Source organism: Peromyscus eremicus, chromosome 9 (genome assembly GCF_949786415.1).
Source record: "Peromyscus eremicus chromosome 9, PerEre_H2_v1, whole genome shotgun sequence".
NCBI lineage: Eukaryota > Metazoa > Chordata > Mammalia > Rodentia > Cricetidae > Peromyscus > Peromyscus eremicus.
Window position 1 is genome coordinate 4,282,610 of NC_081425.1, and position 21,266 is coordinate 4,303,875.

A 21,266-nucleotide genomic window follows, 5' to 3' on the forward strand; every position below is an offset into this window, starting at 1 on the left:
TTGTCCATTGGCCTCTGCAGCTGGACTCAGCTCTGTAGTTTCCCTCACAAACCTGTGCCCACATCACCCACAGCAGCTGTTTCTCCATCTTAGTTAGCTCATTATCCTGTCAGTAAGGAGATTCACACATCTCTTTTGGCTTTGTTGGTTTGGCCTCCAAGGCCTCTTGGGAACTCCTTATCTCTTTTTATCCCTTTGTAGTCACTCTGTAACCTACATACACACACACACACCCCTCTGCAGGCACACACTCATATGCATACAGAGAGAGAGAGAGAGAGAGAGAGAGAGAGAGAGAGAGAGAGAGAGAGAGAGAGAGAGGGACTATATGATGTCTAACATGTAATCTGAGAATTAATATTAGTAATTAAGATTGAAAAGAACTGGTGTTACCCTTGTCCAGAGTTATCAAGGAAAATGGGAGTATCTTGCAGTTGCTGCTATTAAAACCACCTTACTTTGTGAATTTATTATTATTTAATAAATTCTGACCCTGTGGAAGGTTTCAAACCTGTTTCTGACAGCGTGCTTATGCCATAAGAGTTCATGGTGCTAGGAAGTAAGTCTTAGAGCAGTGCTAAAGATCACTGCCACCGTCTTTGCATTCACATCGTGGCAGTGGTGTGAACAGAGGGCACGAGGAGCCAGAGAGTGTGGGAGGAAGCAGGACGGACAGGATGACCCAGCTCTCCCTAAGCATACTCTGGCTCGGAGTGGAGAACTGTTAAGTAATGTTAAGAATGTTAATGTTAATGACAGGTCTTTACTTTAAGCATTAAGTTTTGTTGTTTTTGAGACAGCCCTGTGGCCCAGACTGGCCTCGAACTCACTGGGCAGCTGAAAGCTGATCCTCTTGCTTACATCTCCTGCATACCGGGGTTACAGACAGACACCCCCACATCTCCTTCATGCAGTGTTAGGATTCGGCTGAGCTATACCCCGGCCCTACAGTATGTTTTTATATTCAGGTAAGCTAAGCAGTTGGTGGCCAAGTTGATTTAACATTGTGATTGGCAGCTATCAGTCCCCTCCCTTGTGTGAGGTTGCTTTGAGAGTGAGCTGTCAATAAAATGCTCCCTCTTTTGGCAACTAGCTTAACCATCATTATGTCAGCCCACAGCTTTTAATACTTCATAAATGCCTCGAGGAAACTGTATTCCAGCTTAGCGGAGTAGTGTCAAAGAAGGAAACAGCTCTCCCCTCAAGGGAAGAAAAGAGATGTTTTATTATGAAGCAAAATGTGAGTGACCATGGCCTAGAAACACAGATTCAGTGTTCTCCCAAACACTGTATTCCAATAAGGTAGCAGATTTATGAAATTTTTATAGAAGCAGAACCATAAATCGACACACTTTTAGAATACATCGGTGGGTACATTAAATGGGAGGGGTCCAGCAAACTGGGAAAAACTCTGCTAGAGGTCCCAGAACTGCCTGAGAACGTTCTTCGCCCTTTGTTTGGTGGAAATCAGAGGTCTGATTGAACATCCCAAAGGATTCGTCTGATGGTCACCTAGATGTTGGGTCACGTACAGAGAATGGGCGCTGATGGCCACCAAGGGCCCTAAAGACGGCCCAAGATGATTTGGTCCTGCATTGAACTTCACTGGAGTTTTATTTAGTCGATCAGGTTTGATCTCACAGCTTCTTTCCAGGAGTTCACAACTACAACCCCGGCTGTTAGCATACAGCCACAAGTCTTTGGTTCTCAAGGTTAACACTGTGCAAGCTACTGGGCTTGGAAGCTCAGCCTGTGTGAACCTGGAGTTCAAGACCATCAACATGAAAGGGAGCCATTTCTTACCTATCTGTAATTTCTATATGCATGGAGCAAAATGACCCCTAGCCACCTGTTTGTAGATGAGGTACTGAGAATGTCTCAGACTGAAATAGTACAGATCTCATCATTGACAGCAGAGTGTCATGAATATGCTATATTAGAATCATAGACAAACATGTTTTTGTCTTTCCGCAATGTTAGAATTTATTGAATAAAAACAAATTTACAGTACACCATCATGGGTGTTGACATTTGCCACAACAAGAACTGAAAAGTTCAGTGTAAGGAGCCCAAGAGCCAGGACATCTACCCGCAGATGCTAGTCAAGTTGTACAGGTTTCTGGCCAAACGAACCAAGTCCACCTTCAATCAGGTTGTTCTGAAGATGTATTTATGAGTCGCACCAACCGGCCACGTCTGTCCCTGTCCCAGATGATCGGAAAGATGAAGCTTCCTGGCTGAGAGAAGAGAAGAGATGGTCACAGGTGATGTGCAGAGTCTGGAACTGCCCACGCTGAAGCGCACTGCTGGTGAGCAGCCTGATGTGGCCTCCTCAAGGCTGGGGCAAGATTCAGCTGGCTCTGGAGTCTCCATGGCATCGTGCTCCTGTCTGGTGCTCAGGAGGGATGAGAGGTGCACTGGCATTATGGCAAGGCCCTAGGAACCCCACACAGCCACACTGAGCCCTACATCCTCTCCAAGGGGGGAAGTTGGAGTGTTCCAGAGGCCGAAGGGCTGGCTGTGGCCACAAAACACCAACCCTGCATCTTACTGTTATTTAAGAAAGTTTTGAGTGTTGAGGGAAGGAAATAAATTCACAAGGTATGGTAGCAGTTCCCCAGATACTCCCACTTTTCTTGATGGCCCTAGCCAGGAAGGTCAAACAGATTCCTTTGATCCAAACTTATTTACTAATGTTAATTTCAAATCACACATAACATCACACAGTGTATGTGTATATGCAGGTCACAAAATGGCTCCAAGGGAAGGGTTAAGGAAACAGGGAGTTTCAGGGAGGCTGAGAGGTAAATTTATAGAATGACACCCTTTCCACTCCCAGTAGTGAGTCATTTCTCAGTCTGTGCTGGATAGCTAGTGCTAGACACATGGTGCCATTTATGTGTCCTCCCAGGTGTATGGGCATCCTCTATCCTCAAGGCACAATTGGAAACCCAGTGTTTTACAATATGGAGTAACTTAAGGTAGGGCGTCTTCTGCTTATAAGAGGGAGCACAGAGGAGTTCACTGACTTAAGAAGCTTGAGGTAAGTCAGACAAAACTCACACATCCAGCTCATCAACCTGTCCCCGAGGCAGCCCCTCTGCAAGCCAGTTATCTTTCTGTGACACAATTCTTACCAAGCCTTCTTAAGTCCTTAGAGTTTAGTCACACAGGAAACCATACCTGTGGTCAAAGGTCAAATGTAGCTAGGAGGAAGCAATCCAGTTTCCCCAGGGCTTACTTAACTATACAGAACATATTTGAGGCTGAGCTCCTGGGATTGGGGCATAAAACTTGTTTAGCACAGAGACTTCTGTTTTCGCTCTTATTGGGAGGCTGGAGAATCAGAAAGTCACGGCCCTGAGAGCAGAGACTGAGGATTAGGAAGCTACGTTATGACTGTGGCCAGGTCCACAGGTAATCCAAGGAACTGCATAACCTGTATGAGACCTCCTGATAGCCACAGAGCTGGAGATGACCCAGTGCCTGAAGTTGCTGCTTCAGGTAACAGAAAGGCCTCCAAGCACGGAAGTAGAACACTGCCTGATTTCCCCTCCAAATATTTTATGAGTGTGGCTGATTGGTCGTGTACTGACCTGGAGGTGTAAAAGGAACCGGAAAAGTACAAACTTCAAATTCCCACCTTTTGGATGCGGCAGCTCCGGTGGCATCTGTTTCTAACCAGGATCAGTTTCTTGTAGAACTTCTGAAAACATCTGAGAGGCTGGTAGTGTGGCTCTCCTAACAAACTTTCTGTATGATTGTGTATGGGGAGGATTAGGGAGAGAAGGAGGGAGGAAGAGAAAGCGGGGGAGAGAGACAGAGACTGAATTTGTGCCTCACCCATGCTAGAAAAGTGTTCAGTAATGAGATGTGTCCCCAGCCACATGCAGTTTGGATGAGAACTGTCTCCCATGGGCTCGTGAGTTTGAACACTTGACCACCAGTTAGAGGTGCCTTTTGCGGAAGTTATAGAACCTTCAGGAAGTATTGCCTTACTGGAGGAAGTATGTCACAGGGTAGAGGGGTCTTTGAATGTTGATAACCTTGCCATGTTTCCAGGTTCCTCAGCTTCCTGTGTATAGACAATATGTGATTTCTCTGCTCCCAGCCCTGCCACTGTACCATGCCTTTCCAACATTAATGCTATCTAATTCTCAGAAACCATAAGATAAATCCTTTTTAAAAGTTAATTTTGGTATACCATTACAGCAACAGAAAACTAACTAATACAAGCCCTAAAGCAATATTTTTAAGTGTTCATTTAGAAGAGGAATACAGGCAAAAGGAGCCTAAATTTCACCAAAAAGCTTGGTTTGGTTTTGATATTTTTGGTTGACTTGTTCCTATCTGTGTTATCAAATCATGTTTTAATTACTAGTAGTATATTTTTTCCTCCAAAATATTTCTTTGGCAACTTTAAAAGTAGATGGACTATTAGGGAAAATTGTGAATTAAACATTTTTGAGATTAATTTTCAAAGTCGGTGGGAAATGCAGACATTTTTAAAAGTAAAAATAAATAAATAGCAACCCCATTGATAAGAACAAAGAAAACTAAACATTTAAACATTACCTAAATTCAGACTGGCTTCTGTGCTGAGTTTAACTAGAAAATCTGGGGAAGTGTAACTCTTCTTGAGGATAATGGTGGGTGTACAACTTCGTGACAAGGGATGTAACGGGGTAAAACCCAGACAGAGAAGGCCATTTGAGCCTCCCTTGTCTGGGGGATGTTTGCTGGCCTCAAGACACTGCTGAGGGTCTGGCCAGTGCACTGTGGCCGGAAGACTGCAACTCAGAGTCTGGCAAGATCAGAAGCCCTACGAAGCCCTTTGCTTTGAGTTGTAGCCTAGAGGAAAGAATAAAGCAGAAGTCAGTCATGTTCCAGGTGGGCTGGAATCCAGTTTCGAGTCATCTGTCTAATGCAGAAAAGTTCAATTCATGAAAGTGGCTAATAAAATGTGGGTTGCTAGTGCATCATTTGTCTGGCTGGACAGTATCATCAAATCATTTACACAAATACGTTTTCAAATGCATTGTCTGGACATCATCAAAGGCAGCTGGTGAGAGAAAAAGAACAAAACACCTCGATGAAGGTAAACAGAAATAACAAGCAACAGAAACAGACACACAGGACTCCTGCCGCGAGAATGGTCAGACACAGATGGTCGGGGGACTAAAGGTAAGACTGAAACGTTGGCAGAGAACCGAAGGCCACTGAGTAACATTTAAGAGGTATACATTATAAAGGAGCCAAACAGAAGTTTTCAACTGAAGCGTACAATGGCTGAAGTTAATAACTCAGTTCACAGGATTAAGGATAGCTCTAGCTGAAGAACACAGAACTGTGGATCTGTAGATGGCTCAGTGGGTAAAGAGGTTTGCTGTCAAGCTCAACAACTCGAGACCCATTCTCATACTCACATGGTGGGAGGAGAGAAGTGACTCCTACAAGTCATCCTGTGACTTCCACATACAAGCCATGGCACATCTGTGCCTTCCCCCACTAAATAATGTTAATTAAAAAAATAATAGAGCTATTAGGCTTCAAACTGCTGAAGAAGGAACACTCTCAACAATCCTGAAACAACCAAAAAGGAAAAAAGAAATAAAAGAATAGTATTGTAATATATGTGCTATCTCCCATTTACTGAAAAAAGAAAGAAATGCTACCCTAGAATTCTAAGTCCAGTGAAAATACAGAATAAACACAAAATTTAAAAAAAAAAAAAAAACACAGTAAGAAAAAAAAAAAAAAAAACGAGTACAAAAGACCAAATCTCAGGAGTTGCTCAGTTGTAGTCTAAATAGGATCGCCAAAGACAAGGGAGAATGGTCTCAATGGAAGGTCAGACGTCAAGGAAGAGCTCAGAAGCAATGAAAGTGTGATGCATCAGGGTATGTATATGGGAACAGTAGCAAGCACAATGTTTTGGGGCTCAGCATGAAAGGTGGGCTGTAAGTGAGAAGGAATTTACATAGTGCCAAAGTCATCTTCAGCTGATGCATTGTTGAGAAAGTGTGCATCAGCTTCCTGTAAAGACAATACGGTAGAAAACCTGGGGGCCCCTTATAGTTGTTATACTACATAGATTCCAAGATAAAAGATTTTAAAATGAAATTGGCAAAAATAATCACTCCTAAATAGCTTCTCAAATAGCTTCTCTCTCCCCTTTCCTCTCTCTCCTATCTCTTCTCTCTCTCTCTCTCTCTCTCTCTCTCTCTCTCTCTCTCTCTCTCTCTCTCTCTCTGTCTGTCTCTCCCCTCTCTCTGCTTTCACAGACAAAAAGGAATACGTAGAGAGGGAAAAGTAAAATATATCTAAATTATTAGGAGTCACATAAGGAAACATGATCCCCAGACTTTGCTTACTGCAAAAGTGAAATAACAATGAACAAGAAATGATTTGTAAGACACTGGTAACCAGGCAACAAAGAGCAGTGGTCTCTGAAAGACAGTGTGATAACAAATATCTACAACGCTGTATCAGGGAGAAAGCTTTCAGGTTTCTGAAAGAACTCAGCTCTTTCCAGAGGTGAGGCGATGAATAGGAGAATGTCTAAATGAGCTAGGGTAAAGGACTTTCAGAACAGAAGGCTAGAGAGGGAAGCTGCAGGAGAAGGGACCCGGGATATCTTCAGAGTCAGCTTTGTTGGATCTTTGAGTTTGAAGTCAGCCTGGTCTACATAGTGAGTTCCAGGCCAGCTGAGACTTCACAGTGAGACTTTGGCTCAATTAAGAACATTTGCTACTCTTGCAAAGGACTTGGGCTCAGGAACCAGCACCCACACAGAGGAACTCACAACTACTCTAGGTCCAGGGATCTCACACTGTCTTCTGACCTCTGAGGGCACCAGGCACCCACAAGATGAACATGCATACATGCAGGCACTTATACATTCACATAAAATAAAACTAAATAAATCTTTAAAATAATGTGAGACTGCTAAGTTCAGGCAGAAGGCAGTGGGCATTCAGGATTTTATATGTTTGGTTTTCTGATACTTTCCTCTGTTTTTTAAAGTGACATGTAACATTTCAACAAAAGTGAATTCAACTTAATTTATCTTTGGCAAATAATTCTTGACATACTTGTCTAGCATGTTGCAAAACCCAGGCTGAAAGTTCTTCATTTTTAATCCTTAGGATTGTAATATTTTTAAAGCCTTCTGAGAAGTCCTAAGATGAGAGCATGTCACAAGCACGGGTTAGCTAATTTGCTTCCACCCAGCAATGAGGATAATAAGGAGAGTGGTCCCTCAGATCTCTTTAGATACTTGGGCTCTTTGCCTTTTAGCTTTCCCTCCGTGCACTGACCAATAGTTTCACCATCTTGGCATACTAGTTTGCAAACCCTCAACTCCTGTCTACCAAATCCAGATGCTCTCTTCCCCTCTCCACTCCTTGGTGACTAACTCCACACAACGTTGGGTGAAAACACACTCCCATGTGCCAGCAGTCAGTGTGTTAGCTGCTCTTCCGTGGAGATAGTCCCGGTGCCCAGGGCTAAGAGGTCAGAGATCTCAGTGCCAAACAACGCTGCACCTTCTCTATCGGTTCTCTTTCTCAACATTAATCTCCGCACAGACTTCTGAATATTCTGTGTCTATTACTTGTTTTACCACCAGTTCTTACCCCCGGCCGCTTTTACTCTCCCTGAGTAGCTTAAGAACAACAAACGTGGACGTTAATACACTCCGCTCTGCCCTACGATTCTCTCAGGCTCTGCAGAGTTCTGATCTTCTGCTGTATGTGTGCATTTTAACACAAAGACCCACAGATCAACACGCTCCTATAATTGATATTTGTTTTTAAATAAAATTTTAAATAAAAATCAAGTATAATATTCTAAAGAAAGTAATTTTAAATGTTTGTCTTCTATTAAAAAATCCAGAAATAAATAACTGTATTTTATATGACACATATGGGTATCCATAGGGCTTAATTTGCAAAATTTGGATTATAGAGTAGAAACATTCATTTTAGTGTGTCAATCATAGTTCTTTTCTTAACTACATTCATTTATTTTGTGGGTTCATGAGTGTTAGGTGTGTGTGTGTGTGTGTGTGTGTGTGTGTGTGTGTGTGTACCTGTGCCAGGTGGCATGTGGAGGTCCTAAGATAATTTGTGAGAGCCATTTCTCTCTTTCCATCATGTGAGTTCCAGGGACTGAACTCAGGAGGCCAGGCTTGATGGCAGGTGCCTTCATATGTTGATCCATCTTGCAGAACCACCATTTTTAGTCATTTATTTGCATCTATATCCTAATGTATTCTCTCATGGCTACAATGTGTTTTACTTAATAGTTTCTCCATTCAACATCTGAGTCGTTATATATGATATAGAACTAACACATTTACCCCTAACTACTTTTTCCCCTTGAGTTACAGTCCCAGAACTAAGATTACCCCACTAAAGACTGGAAGCACATCTGAAGCTCTTGACCGATGTTGTCAAATCACTCTTCAGCACCTTTCAACATTCTGCGTCTTCAGGTCCGTTAGGATACACCACACTCAGAAGTGGGTGTCTCTGCAGAACAGGTAAGTCAGTAATGTGACTTCACTGCAAGTTATTTGCTTCATCAAGTTTGTGAAATGATCCTCTTTGGGTTCTTGGAACTCATTTTTCTAAAGTTTTGCTTCTAATAAAACAACAGGAAACCATAGCAGTTCTTATGCTGAGATGAACGCTCTCCTTAGTCACAGCTGTATAACAGTCGTTGTCCAGATGAAGAGACTGTCTCTAGACAGTCTGACCTCGTCTGTAACGCAGCCTGACTTTGTGCAGAATCATCAGGTTTGATTCTTTGTAATATTTTATTTACTTTTCACCTCAATTATTTTGGTTTCACAGCAACCATTTTAAAACCAAGCACCCAAGACCTTTTCCTATGTTATAAATTTTTTTCTGGTATTTACTTTTAATTTACTTTTAATTTACAAAACTATATCATCATTTTATCAATTTCCTAAAAATAACATTTTGTTTGATATTGAATTAAATTCAAGAAAGTAGTATTATGTTTTCAAGCAAAATGTTGTCAAGAAGTCCCAACTGAATGTAATTTCCTTCAACATGGACTCTTCATCTCTCTTATGAAGACATGTGTGTGTTGGGGGGAATGAATTTTTGAATTATCATTTAATTGACCACACGTAGCACCGATTTCTGTAGATTTACTTTGTTATTTTTTAAATTGCTTTTCTAACCATTTTTCTAGATTTGCCAAACAGATATGTACTTGTAATATTTTTCTTTAATGTCTACTATTTCTTATCTGTACCATATCTTTTTTTTTTTTTTTGAGACAAGGTTTCTCTGTAGCTTTGTGCCTTTCCTGGAACTCACTCTGTAGCCCAGGATGGCCTCAAACTCACAGAGATCTGCCTGGCTCTGCCTCCCGAGTGTTAGGTTTAAAGACGTGCGCCACCACCGCCTGGCCCATATCTTTTTCTTGTTTTACTGAATTTGGTAAGATTTCTTGAGCAACATGTTAAATAAGTAAATAAGTGTTAGATAGTGATGGCATAGTCATTGTAGGGCTCATTCCTTCACCGTATTGGGATTATCTCTGGTGTTGAAGTGAAGGTGTGTGTGTGTGTGTGTGTGTGATGCCACCAGTACAGGGATCGTACAATGAGTGTGCTCTCCCACTTTGATCCAGGCATTCTCTCAGGTTTCAGTTTCCAATGCTGTCATGTGTAGTTTCACCAGGCATTAGAAACAACTATATATTCCCTGAAAGGTACAGCTATTGCACTTTGAAATCAAACATATAAATTTGAAAAAGATTTTGAACAAATGGTGCAGTATCTTATTGCCTAATTAACTTTAAAATTCATTTCCCTAAGCGTCTCAGTCTTCAGAGATAAGATTATAATTGGCTTTTCCTAATTAGATTTATCCCACACTCCATTATTTTCCATTATACACGCTGGTTCCACCTCCTGCCACAATTTATAGCATCCCAAACCAGCACTCAAAAAAGTCACACTTGGAGTTGGTAAGTAGCAACATCCCAAGCTGAGAACACGAACACACCACCAACTCCACTCTCTTGGCTGGGACCTGGGAATTTTCCATGAGACTCTGGAGGATCTGGCAATGACTCTTTTTCCATATCCTGAGTAGTCCTTCCTGAATGAAGATAGCCTCATGTTGAGTCTGTCCAGGGCTTCAAGGAACTAGAATCTTTGGAGGACAGAAATTGATGGGTAGAGTTTATCATATGCATCACTGGATATTTACCCAAACATATGCATGATGTAGGAGTGAACTCTAATGTCAAGGATAGATTTGGGTGATACTGACATGTCGGTGTGGGGTAACTGACTTACACAGTACCTCAGTCTGGTTCAGGACACTGATGTGGAGGCCATGGGTGTGGTGCCAGGTGTTGTACTGGAACTCTCTATACTTCCATTCAGTTTCTGTGGGATTCTAAAACTGCTTCAGAAGGCAAGGTAATTTTAGAGACCGTTGACTCTTCTGGGCTTCTGCTGATGCCTGACACCGTCCCTGAGCACCTTCTGGACATTGTTTAGGACTGAATCCTGCAGTGCTGAGAACTGCTCTCGGCCCCTTCATCTGTCTTCCTGCTCTCTCTTGAACGTTTATGCTTGCACGTTCATCCATGCCACACTCCTGTGATGTGCTATCTGCCACTAAACTCTGAACCCCTCACTTTAGTCCCTTAAGTTCGCTTACCATGCCACTGGAGCTCCTCATGTTCCCTTACCACAACTGATGCTATCACTGAGCCTGATCTCTGAAGCAAACCAAAGCTCTCATCTTCCTGGAAATCCTAAACCAAATATTTCAAGACTTGACCCTTATGGAAGCATGGAAAACCATCCTATGAAACAGTAACACTGACAAGAGTTGTAACGGACATCCACACGGCGGAATCACCTCACTAACAATGGGTAGCCATGCTCTGCAGGTAATAGGATCGTATGCTGCATTCGACAGTGTGCTTTTCAGAGGACCCAAGGAAGCACCCACTACAAACGGCTGTTTCTATCACAAGAACACTTCAATATTACAGTCTTGTTTTCCTCTTGTCTTTGGCTGCCAGGGAACTCAGTAAATGGGAGGACTTTGTTTTAAAAAAACAGGATTGTTTGACATACATTGTGACTAATAACTTACTTTCCTATTATCTTTCCTTTGTCTTTATTTCCTAGCCAGTAAGTGATGTACACATTTTGCAAGCTCTCCTCTGCCACAAGACACTGAAAACTGAGAATACATTTTATATGTCAATTTCACTCCCAGCATGAATGTCTCTGGCTTTGCAATTTAAGATGAATTTATCTATCTATCTATCTATCTATCTACCTACCTACCTATCTATCTATCTATCTATCTATGTTTTTCAAGGCAAGGTTTCTCAGTGTAGTTTTTGGAGCCTGTCCTGGAACTCACTTTGTAGATGAGGCTGGCCTCAAACTCACAGAGATTCACTTCCCTCTGCCTCCCAAGTGTTGGGATTAAAGGCGTGCACCACCACTGCCCAACTGAATTTATTATTATTAATGTATGTGTGTGAGTGTGGGTATTTTGTGTATGATGTATGAGCTCAGGCAATGCCATGGTAATGTGGGGGTCAGAGAACTGTTTTGGGAGCTGCTTCCACGGTGGGTTCCAAGGATTGAACTTTGGCCATCAGGATTGTGGAGCGCATTGGTTACTTTCTGTTACTGTGATAAACACTATGACCAAACACAACTAATGAAAATCTAGAGTTTATTTAGCTTTTGGTTCTAGGAGGGTCCATAATGGCAGGAGAGGCATGGCAGCAGATGGCTAGAGCAAGAAGCTGAGAGATCACATCACCAACTGCAAACAGGAAGTGTAGAGGAAACTGGAGATAGGATGAGTCTGTGGACTTGCAGTCTGCTCCCAGTGAAATACCTCCTCCCCAGCACGGCTGTAGCACCTCCTCAAGCAGTGCTACAAACTGGGGACCAGGTGTTCAAATACCTGAGTCTTGGGGGACATTTCTCAGTCAAATTGCCACAGGCAGCAAGTGTTTTTACTTTGCTGGCTCTGGCTTTGAAGTTTATTCACACTGTGTCTTCCTCCCACCATTTGATACAGACTTAGGTCACACAAAATCAGGGAATACAACAATGCAGATGTTAGTTCAATTCAAACATAACTAAAAATAACCCATCATGCAATTAATTCTCAAGGTACCTGAAAATTACCCCAGTATTCACCATATTGTTATTTCTACTACAACTGCATGTGTTCATTTTCCTTGGACTGATTATTATGTCTGGGGGGCAAAAATGGAAGGATAATTTGATATGGATGAAGGCTTTTCTCTTCATAGGACAGTACATGAATCTGTTGGGATTGGATTTTTTTTATTTTTGTTTTCATATGATGGTGAAAATCAAGGAGAGTAGCTAATCACTCCCTTTGGTTTCTACACATCTGTTGTTAGTGCCAGGGTAAACTTAGCTTTTCCCATGTGGCAATAGAGGGTATGTGCCACATCATTTTTTAGTTAGGATCTTTTAACAATATTTAATTACCAAAAAAGATGCTTTATATTTATTAAGTGTGTTGTCAAAAGAATAAAATAAAGGAACACATGGATGAAGAATAAAAGCAAGCACTGGCAGGTGGAGTGGAAGCTCCCTGTGGGCAAAGAAGCAGCCATGTTCTGGAACACCTGTTAGAGAACACGCATTCCTCTCCATGTCGGAGTTTCCAGGCTGTTAGAGGCTTTTATCATTCCTGGGAACACATGTTATTTAAAGCCGAGTCCCCTTGAAGGGTCTCTGTTGAACTGGCCCCAAGAATTCTAGGCTCCTGGATTTCCTCCTGTTGGCCAACTGTTTGTCTTTACTATCTACATAGAAAAGAGGCTGAGAATTTCATGGCCAAGTTCCACCCTTCTCTGGGCAGGGTGGAATTACATAATTTGAAAAGGCCAGTGTGTGTGTTCAAGATCCCCACAATAAGAATCAAGATACCAAGATGGTGGGCTGGGCTTCATCATAAGCATGGGGAACCTCAGTTTGAACCCCAGAAGCCACCTAAAAAAAAGCTGTGTATGGTAGTGTGCTATAGTAGTTGGTGCTGGAGAGGCAGAGAAAGGTAGATCTCTGGGTTTCACTCAACAGTTATCTGGTCTCATTGGTGCAATCCAGGTCAAAAAGACCTGTCTAAAGAATGTGAATGGCTTCCTAAGGATGACACCAGGGTTACAGGTGCATCCATATACACAAGAACAACACACACACACACACACACACACACACACACACACACACACACACAGAGATTTAAAAAAAGAGTTTTGCAAGATTATGATAGCATTCAATAGCCTTCCTATGAGTGGGACCATTTATGACCACACAAGTGGAACTCCTGACACTGGATTCTGCAGCTGTGTTCTTAGTCCTTGTTTCTGAACAAATAAATTTGAGTTATACTAGAATTGTAATTTTTTGTAGAATTGATGGAGATGGCTTATATTTCTGCTGTCTGACCCCAGTATTCAGCATGTAGCCAGTGTCAATTGCAGTCTGGCTGGCGCTAAGAGCCACCACACTTCCTTCAATTCAATGGCTATAAATTTAAATAGCTTCATGGGAGGTGATGTGGCTGCCATATTGGACAGAGCTACCAACTGAATCAGCCAAGCTAAAAGCAAGAGAAAACAGTTCTATTAAGAAAGGACTTGGGAAAGCAAACAAGGTCTTTCCCTTTAACTGGATCAGTGGGAGCAGCTAGGTTTGCCAGTTAGCCGGATTCTAAGTACAGTGCAGCTTCTAAACTCACACATGGAACAAGAAGTTTCTTTAAGCTACAAAACTGTGAAACTTGGAGGAGATCCCTGTCTTCAGAATCTCCCAAGGCAGAGTTCCCAAGGCAATAGAGAAGTCATCGAAGTCACCCAATCGTCTTTAGAAAAGAGTGACTAGGTATCTACATTGTTTGGTTCTATACATTTTACCTTTGCTGATACTTTTTTCACAGGCCAAGGACATGTTAAAATGTCAAGACAGTATTGTTCAGGAGGGAGGCCTGCAAAGTTAGTCCCTGTTAGTCACTATTGTTTAAAGGGGCATTAGAAACTGCGCATCTAGGCCGGGCGGTGGTGGCGCACGCCTTTAATCCCAGCACTCGGGAGGCAGTGCCAGGCGGATCTCTGTGAGTTCGAGGCCAGCCTGGGCTACCAAGTGAGTTCCAGGACAGGTGCAAAGCTACACAGAGAAACCCTGTCTTGAAAAACAAAATAAAAAAACCAAAAAAAAAAAAGAAAAAAAGAAACTGCGCATCTAAAATAAAATGTATTCTTTGCTACTATCCGAAATTCCTTTGAGAAGATGAACTATTACTTTAGATTCCCTGTAGGATCACATTTCCTCAATGAAGATTACTGCCAGCCTGACTTAAGGATGTCTGCCTCAGCCTTTCCCAAGAAGCCTGTGTTCTGTTTCCCCAGCTTGGTTTTAGCAGCCCAGTTTTCTGCCTGGGAGGGTCGGGGGGGGGGGGGGGGGTTGGGGGCTGACGCTAACACTAACCTCACTGTCCTGATTTAAAGTTTGAGCTGAGACTATGCTTTGTTGCCTATGATATTTATGAAAAACAAAACAGTCATCTAAAAATATTATACAATGAATACTGCTGTATGGGTGAACAAGTTTTGTTTTATATTTTTATTTCATTTTATTTTAGTCAAGAGTCATAACCTGAGGTCCCGGCATGCATGTGCAGGGAAGGCACAAACTACTTCTTCCCAGTAGGTTAATTTACAAATTTAAATTTTAAAAAACAGGCAGGCAGATGAGACTAGGACATTTTCCGTATTTGAGATGACCGTATGTGCCTCTGTTTCTATGGCCTGCGCAGGACTAAATTGAGATGCAAGGGCTGGATGAGGTAGATTCAACGTGAGCATAAGAAGTAGTAAGTGGGGTAAAGGTGATTTAAAAGCGCTGATTAGTCAAAGGTGACGGCTCTCGCCTTACAACCCTGGCATGTAGAAAGCTGAGGTGTAGGACAGGAGCAAGTCTGAGGCCAACCTGGGCTACAATGTGAGAGACACCCTGAGAAACATAGCTCCATCACTGGCAGCCATGTGACCTTCAGTGTGAACAGACTTGTCTCCTCAGGAGCATCAGGCTGTGTATCCTGTGTTCGTGCTGTATCCACCTCTGTGCAGACAGTAAAGATGAGGCTGTTTCTAGAATGGGGAGTCGGGCCAACTTCCCTTTCTGGTTTCACTAGTACCTGGTTTCCTGCAAGTCAGGCACAAAACACACTCACTGTACAACTGTAAATATGAAGCACAAGGAAATCTTGGGCAGCTGCACCTTTGAAATAGGAAGATCTTATACTAAACATAAAATCAAGCAAGCCAAGTGTGACCTCAAGTTTCCAGAACAAGCCTCATCGCCGTGAAGGATTCTATAATATGGCTGGTGGTCAGAACTTCTGAGTGTCGAGGCTTGGAGTGCTGCAGATACAAAACCAAAATGTTCTGTTGTCTTTAGCCCCCTTGACAGTTGGTCACTGCCCATCTCTGTTTGAGTCAACGTCTATCCCTGTGACTAGCAGGTAACCATCATGTCCTAATAGACTACTAGCTTCCACTAACCCAAGGGCTAGGAGTGTCATCAGTCTAGGAGGCCTACTGCGGTGGTATTGTATTCCCCAAAATATTGTGCACCCTAATAAATTTATCTGGGGGCAGAGAACAGAACAGCCACTAGATACAGAGGCTAGAAAATGGTGGCACTCACGCCTTTAATCCTAGCATTCCAGAGACAGAAATCCATCTGTTCAAGGATACAGCCAAGCATGGTGACTCACGCCTTTAATCCCAGAAAGCGAGCCTTTAATCCCAGGGAGTGATGGCAGATAGCAGAAAGGTATATAAGGCGTGAAGACCAGAAACTAGAAGCTTTTAGCTGGTTAAGCTTCAGGCTTTCGAGCAGCAGTTCAGCTGAGAGCCATTGGGATGAGGACACAGAAGCTTCCAGTCTGAGGAAACAAGACCAGCTGAGAAGTTGGCCAGGTGAGGTTAGCTGTGGCTTGTTCTGTCTCTCTGATCTTCCAGTGTTCACCCCAATACCTGGCTCAGGTTTGATTTTATTAATTAGAACTTTTAAGATTCATGCAACAGCCTACTGAAGGCAGACAGTCCCCAACTGCTGTAAGCTGCCAAGCTGATGCTCCCACAACGTATGTGAAGCCAGTCTTGACCTACAGTCATGAAACTGCTACCTAGTGAAAAATGGTATTTGGGGTCATCTGTGCTCCCAACCTAATGGCCCATAGTTGGCTTTGGTATAAACTCTGAAGTGTGAGGGTTGCTCTTTTGCAAGGACACAAATGATCACCCGTGTTTTCTTTCTAATACACACGTGCTGAACAAGTCCTTCTGTATTAAATCTCTCAAGCAGTCTGCCCTTCATCTTTTCGTGGGTTACCAAGTCTTGAAGGCGTTCTCAAGAGGTAACGAGAAGATCATGTTTTAGGGAAATATGTGAAGAATGCAACAATGCATCAGTGTACCTAGGAGATGCAATTCTCCTAAAATCTAATGCTTAATGAATTGGGGGAGAGTGTGTGAGCAAAAGCTATTGAGATACCATGGAAAGTGTAGGCCGTCCAAGTGATCTTGTGTGACAAATTTTTCATTTGTCACATGCTTTATTAGTATTTACACAATCACAGAGCTACTTTAAGAAGTAAGAGGGTCCATGGCTTCTCCTGGGACTCTGTGACAACCAACATCTTTGGCCTTGTAGGTCCTAGAGGTCATCAGAACTTGATACTGGGTGACTCCTGATTCCTCCAGCCAGGTATCTTTTCGTTCATGCACCTCTAAGAAACAGTAAATGCAAACTTGATAGAGTATCAGAGCACTCCTTTTTGGCCTCAGATATTCTCTCACCTAAAGGAAGAATCTGATGAAAGTATACCTTCTAAACAGTTTAAATGAGACTATAAAGCCAGTCCACAGATACTGAGTATGAAAATATAGGCATTTTCTTGAAATATTGACATTCTGCCTACAGTGCCTCTGTTATGTTCATTCAAATCATTCTTATACTCTGAAACAATGAAGCTTCTCATCTGGTGGAATGCCGCCAGGGAGTTTGAAGAGCACATAACCAAAGGCAGCCTTTAAGTTGGCAGGGGAATGAATGGCTGCCTTATCAGCACAGCTGAGGCTGTAGACAACCAACAGCGACGGTCAGCTCACAGGGCCTCATATACAAGCTGGCCTTCCAGCCCCACAGGACAGCAACCTCCAGCTTCTGGCACCTTCAGACCACATGATCTGACAACAAAGACAGCCTCCTGGCGTCGTGGGTGGACACTGAAGACCTCCAATGGTGCTGGCAGGACCATAAGACAGCTGCCAGTTAATGTGAATTATCGAGAATTCTGCCAGGTTTCAAGTTGACCAGCTATCATTAAGATAAAGAAAATACTTAGAATGTATTTATGCTGATTCCAAACCTTCTCGTGTTATTTTAAAGGCCATGAAAATGATCAATCAGCCTTCCTTCTTATGGAATGAACCCTTGATTAGTTTGGTTTAAAGGGTTCTGGATGAAGAGTATTTGTTCTTGTTATGTGGCAGTGTTCTGCTTTTGTATATAACAAATACATCTCCCAAGTGGAAGCAACCAACAAGCCAGAGTTTCATTAAATAAATTTATTTGTTAAAATAATTTAACTCCAAATACAACTGTTGAATTTGCATTGAGTTATAACTACAATTCATGTTTCAATTGAAATGTCGGGGCTTACTTGACATTGTTACAAAACAATAAACTGTTGTTCAATTTTAAATGGTCAGTTGTATTAGAGTTCAACAATTAACTGTGAACTGTATCTCTGGGAACCCCCAAATCAATAATGGTAAGTCTATTTTCAAAATCTCCTGCAGCCATTCTAGAAACCCTGATGGAGGATTAACGGATGCACAAGGACAAGTTAAACAGAAGGTCCCCACAGTCTTTAACATCTGATTGGCTGAGGAGACAATTAAAGCTTAACCAGTGCTAACAGGGGGCTACTGATGGAGAACTGGGAAACCAAACAAACCCACGAGCAGCAGACAAAGCAGCTTCACATTCACCAGCAACACTCACACTGGAAAGCACAGAGCAGACGCCCTTGGGCGACACGGGAACGCAAGCATCAGTAGTTTTAGCACAGAGAGTGACGGCAGCTGCAGTGATCGGGTCAGACCCCAACTCTACAAAGCAAAGGGTGGGAGCATCAGAGCACCTTTCAGTGGTGGAGGAAAGACCCAGAAGGCTCCCCAGCACATGCTGGCTTGTCTCACGAAAGCTCACGGTGGAAAGGCATCAGTTACCATCACTACCACAGCGTAAAAGAACCCACAAGTTACACTTTAAAAGAAATAAATCTAAAAAAAACCCTGCCTTTTGATAAATGTTTAAAAAAAAACCAAAAACCAAAGCAAAGAAAACGTGGTAATAGCTAAAGAAAAAGTGGGTCTTTGGGTCAAACCATAATATTCTTAAGGCATGTTAGAACAAACTTTCATTTATCTAGTTACTAGTCGGGTCAGGGCTTTAAAGGAATGGCAGGCAGAGCCACTAGCTGTCCTCTGCGGCCTGCTATTCCATGTGCCAATAAGCATCGTGTTCCTGTCCTGGGGCTTTGATTCCATCGTGGCAAACATCATGCACAGCAGTCAGATTCACACCAGAGGAAGAGAGAGAGCGCGTGGCAGAGTCTGTGTTGGGGAAGTGATGCCTGGACACTATGAAGGACCGGCGCAAACACCGGGCCTTAGGAACGCCTCCCAGGAAAGCCTGCCTGAGTGTACGACAAACACTTCCACCTCAACCTTGCCAGGCTTCTCACACGTTACCCTTTTCCTGTCTGCATGGCCATCCATGATGTGAAACTGTAAACCGGTACAGCTGCTTCGAATATGCAATATCATAAACTGCTATTCCTTATGGGAGTTTAACAATCAGAATTAGTCTCACAAGTTAGAGGCCTCAGGCCAATGCACTACCATTTCTACTTCAGTAGATAAAACATACTCCTTGAATCTGATTTCTCCACATGTCTGAGTCAAATCAGCTTTCATATGATAAACTTTGTTCCAAGAAAACTGGTTAGAACTTTTTGCCCTATGAATGCAGTGCCTCCTAACTGGAGAAAATGACAGTGAAGATAAAAACATTCAGACTCCCTAACACCACGACCTGGTTTCACCCACGTTACTTGTTTATTTATTTGTTTTTCTCACATATGACAAACACCACTGACCTTTTTTTTCTCTATCTTCTAAGCTTAAAGCCAGTTACTAAAACACTTGCGGGGGGGTGGGGGTTGGGGGTGGGGGGTTCAATGGCTTATAAGAGACTAATAATTTAAAAACGTTTTCTTATACATTATGTTCTGTAGTATAGATTCTCAGTAGAGGCAATGATCTCTGAATTGTGCCAAATTCTTAGGAATAAACACACATGCACACACAAACACACACTCTTCTCTCAGTTACACACATAAGACTAGGCGGTTACTTGCACAAGACTGTGGAACCAGGAAGGTGTGGGTGCCAAGTATGTCCAGGCTCAGTGGCACTGAGTCCGGGAGGCCTAACTGATCTCCAGAGGCGGGCTCAAGGCGTTCACCAGCACTTATCTCTCAAGTGAGGCGAGAACTCTTCTACATTGATCATGAAACTCCTGAATAGATTTTTTCCTGTGCCATTACTCATGCAAATGATAAACACTCCACGGCTATGGAAACCAAAAATGCTGAGCTTCAGCACCCTTTTAGAACAAAAGCTTCAGTCTAGATGTATGTGCCACTTCAGTAATCAGGGCAGAACAGGTACAAGAAACCCTTCCATGATCCTCCAGGGAAGGGAGATGAAAAGGTTTTGTCCCCTTCCATTCCACTCTATAGTAATTTATATTCTACTTTTAAGCCCAAATTACTTCACAGATTATTCAATCTGTTTTTGTTTTGTTTTATGCCTACAATAAAGCTCTGTTACAGCAAATTGGATTTCCAAAGCAGGTGAGCCAAGGGTCACATTGCAACCATAGCCCTTAAAGGCTGCTTTCATGAACACACACACACAATGTCAAATATTTGTACTGTCCTGTGAGGTGTCTGCAAACGGGAACGTGTGGATGTAACATGGCTTCATTTTCCTTCCACGATGGTACTGGTTAATCGACTCATTAGTAAGGCTAGGCAACCTCTCCATCTCAGTTGCTTCCTTTTTGCTCAGTACATAGACCATCCCTGCTCCGTTAAGAGAGGGTGGGTGTGCGTTTTCAACTCTCATGAGCCCTCATGAGAGGCTATTTCCTGTGGCAAAGCAGGTGATTCAACAAATTCTAAAGCCAGATTGGATTTCATACAGCCTTGTTCTGACTTTTACTCTACCGAGGATTGATAGGTAAGTGGATTTCATGTCACAAATTAGGAAAACACCTACAATTAAGCATGAATTTGAACAACAGAAGTGTGTCAGCTGAGCAGACTCTCCCTGCAGGGCTGTTGGCAGGCCAGCTGTTCACCTGGTGGGGTACACTGGCTGGAAGGTCCATCAACTCATGACTTCAGCACTCTTGTAGGAAAATATTTCTCCTTTACCTTTTTTTTTAAAGACAACAAAATATTTTAATTGTTAGTGGTTATAGGACTTCATCTGGTTTTTCTCTCCTGATTATTTTTAATTAACACAACAGTGGCCTCTGCCAACTCAGTGGCAGTACCATCATCACTTCAAATGAGATCACCCTGTAGCTCAGTGGTGTGCCTTCAGGTTGCAGATGCACAGAAGACTCAGGACAGTGGTGGAGACTGCAGTCACTGGACCCACAGGGACTCAGAGGCATCAACTGACCATCCAGCCTGAGGGCTGCGGTGCACTGTGGATTCACACCACCCATCCTACAAACTGCGATGGAGTAAACAGGTTGCTGGTGCCTACGAGTCTAGACGAGTCCTGTCCAGGACAGCCATGTTCGGTGCTATTGTATGTTACAGGCAGAACAGCACGGGTCGTCCTTGTCAGGCTGAGCGGCATAGTTCATCTGCCTCACAATTTCTGCAAAGAGTTCGTCCACCATGGTTTTACTCTTCGCAGAAGTCTCCATAAAGGGGCAGCCCCACTCTTCGGCCAAGGCGCGGCCTTCATTAGCGGACACTTCTCTCTCACTCTCCAGGTCCACCTTGTTTCCCACCAGGATAACTGGCACCTTCTCATACCTGAAA

General features: G+C 42.8%; 1 protein-coding gene and 1 pseudogene across 1 annotated transcript in view; one reads left to right on the top strand and one right to left on the bottom strand.

Annotated features, from left to right (window-relative positions):
* Nucleotides 1-2,017: 2,017 nt before the first annotated feature.
* Nucleotides 2,018-2,561, top strand: LOC131919805 (large ribosomal subunit protein eL18-like; annotated as a pseudogene).
* A 16,802-nt stretch (nucleotides 2,562-19,363) lies between these two features.
* Nucleotides 19,364-21,266, bottom strand: part of Rap2a (RAP2A, member of RAS oncogene family) — a 29,414-nt gene continuing 27,511 nt past the window's right edge. The window contains exon 2 of the mRNA XM_059273194.1: nucleotides 19,364-21,260. Within this exon, the coding sequence (XP_059129177.1) occupies nucleotides 21,023-21,260 (238 nt within the window). The 3' untranslated portion in view covers nucleotides 19,364-21,022. The remainder of the gene's footprint in view (nucleotides 21,261-21,266) is intronic.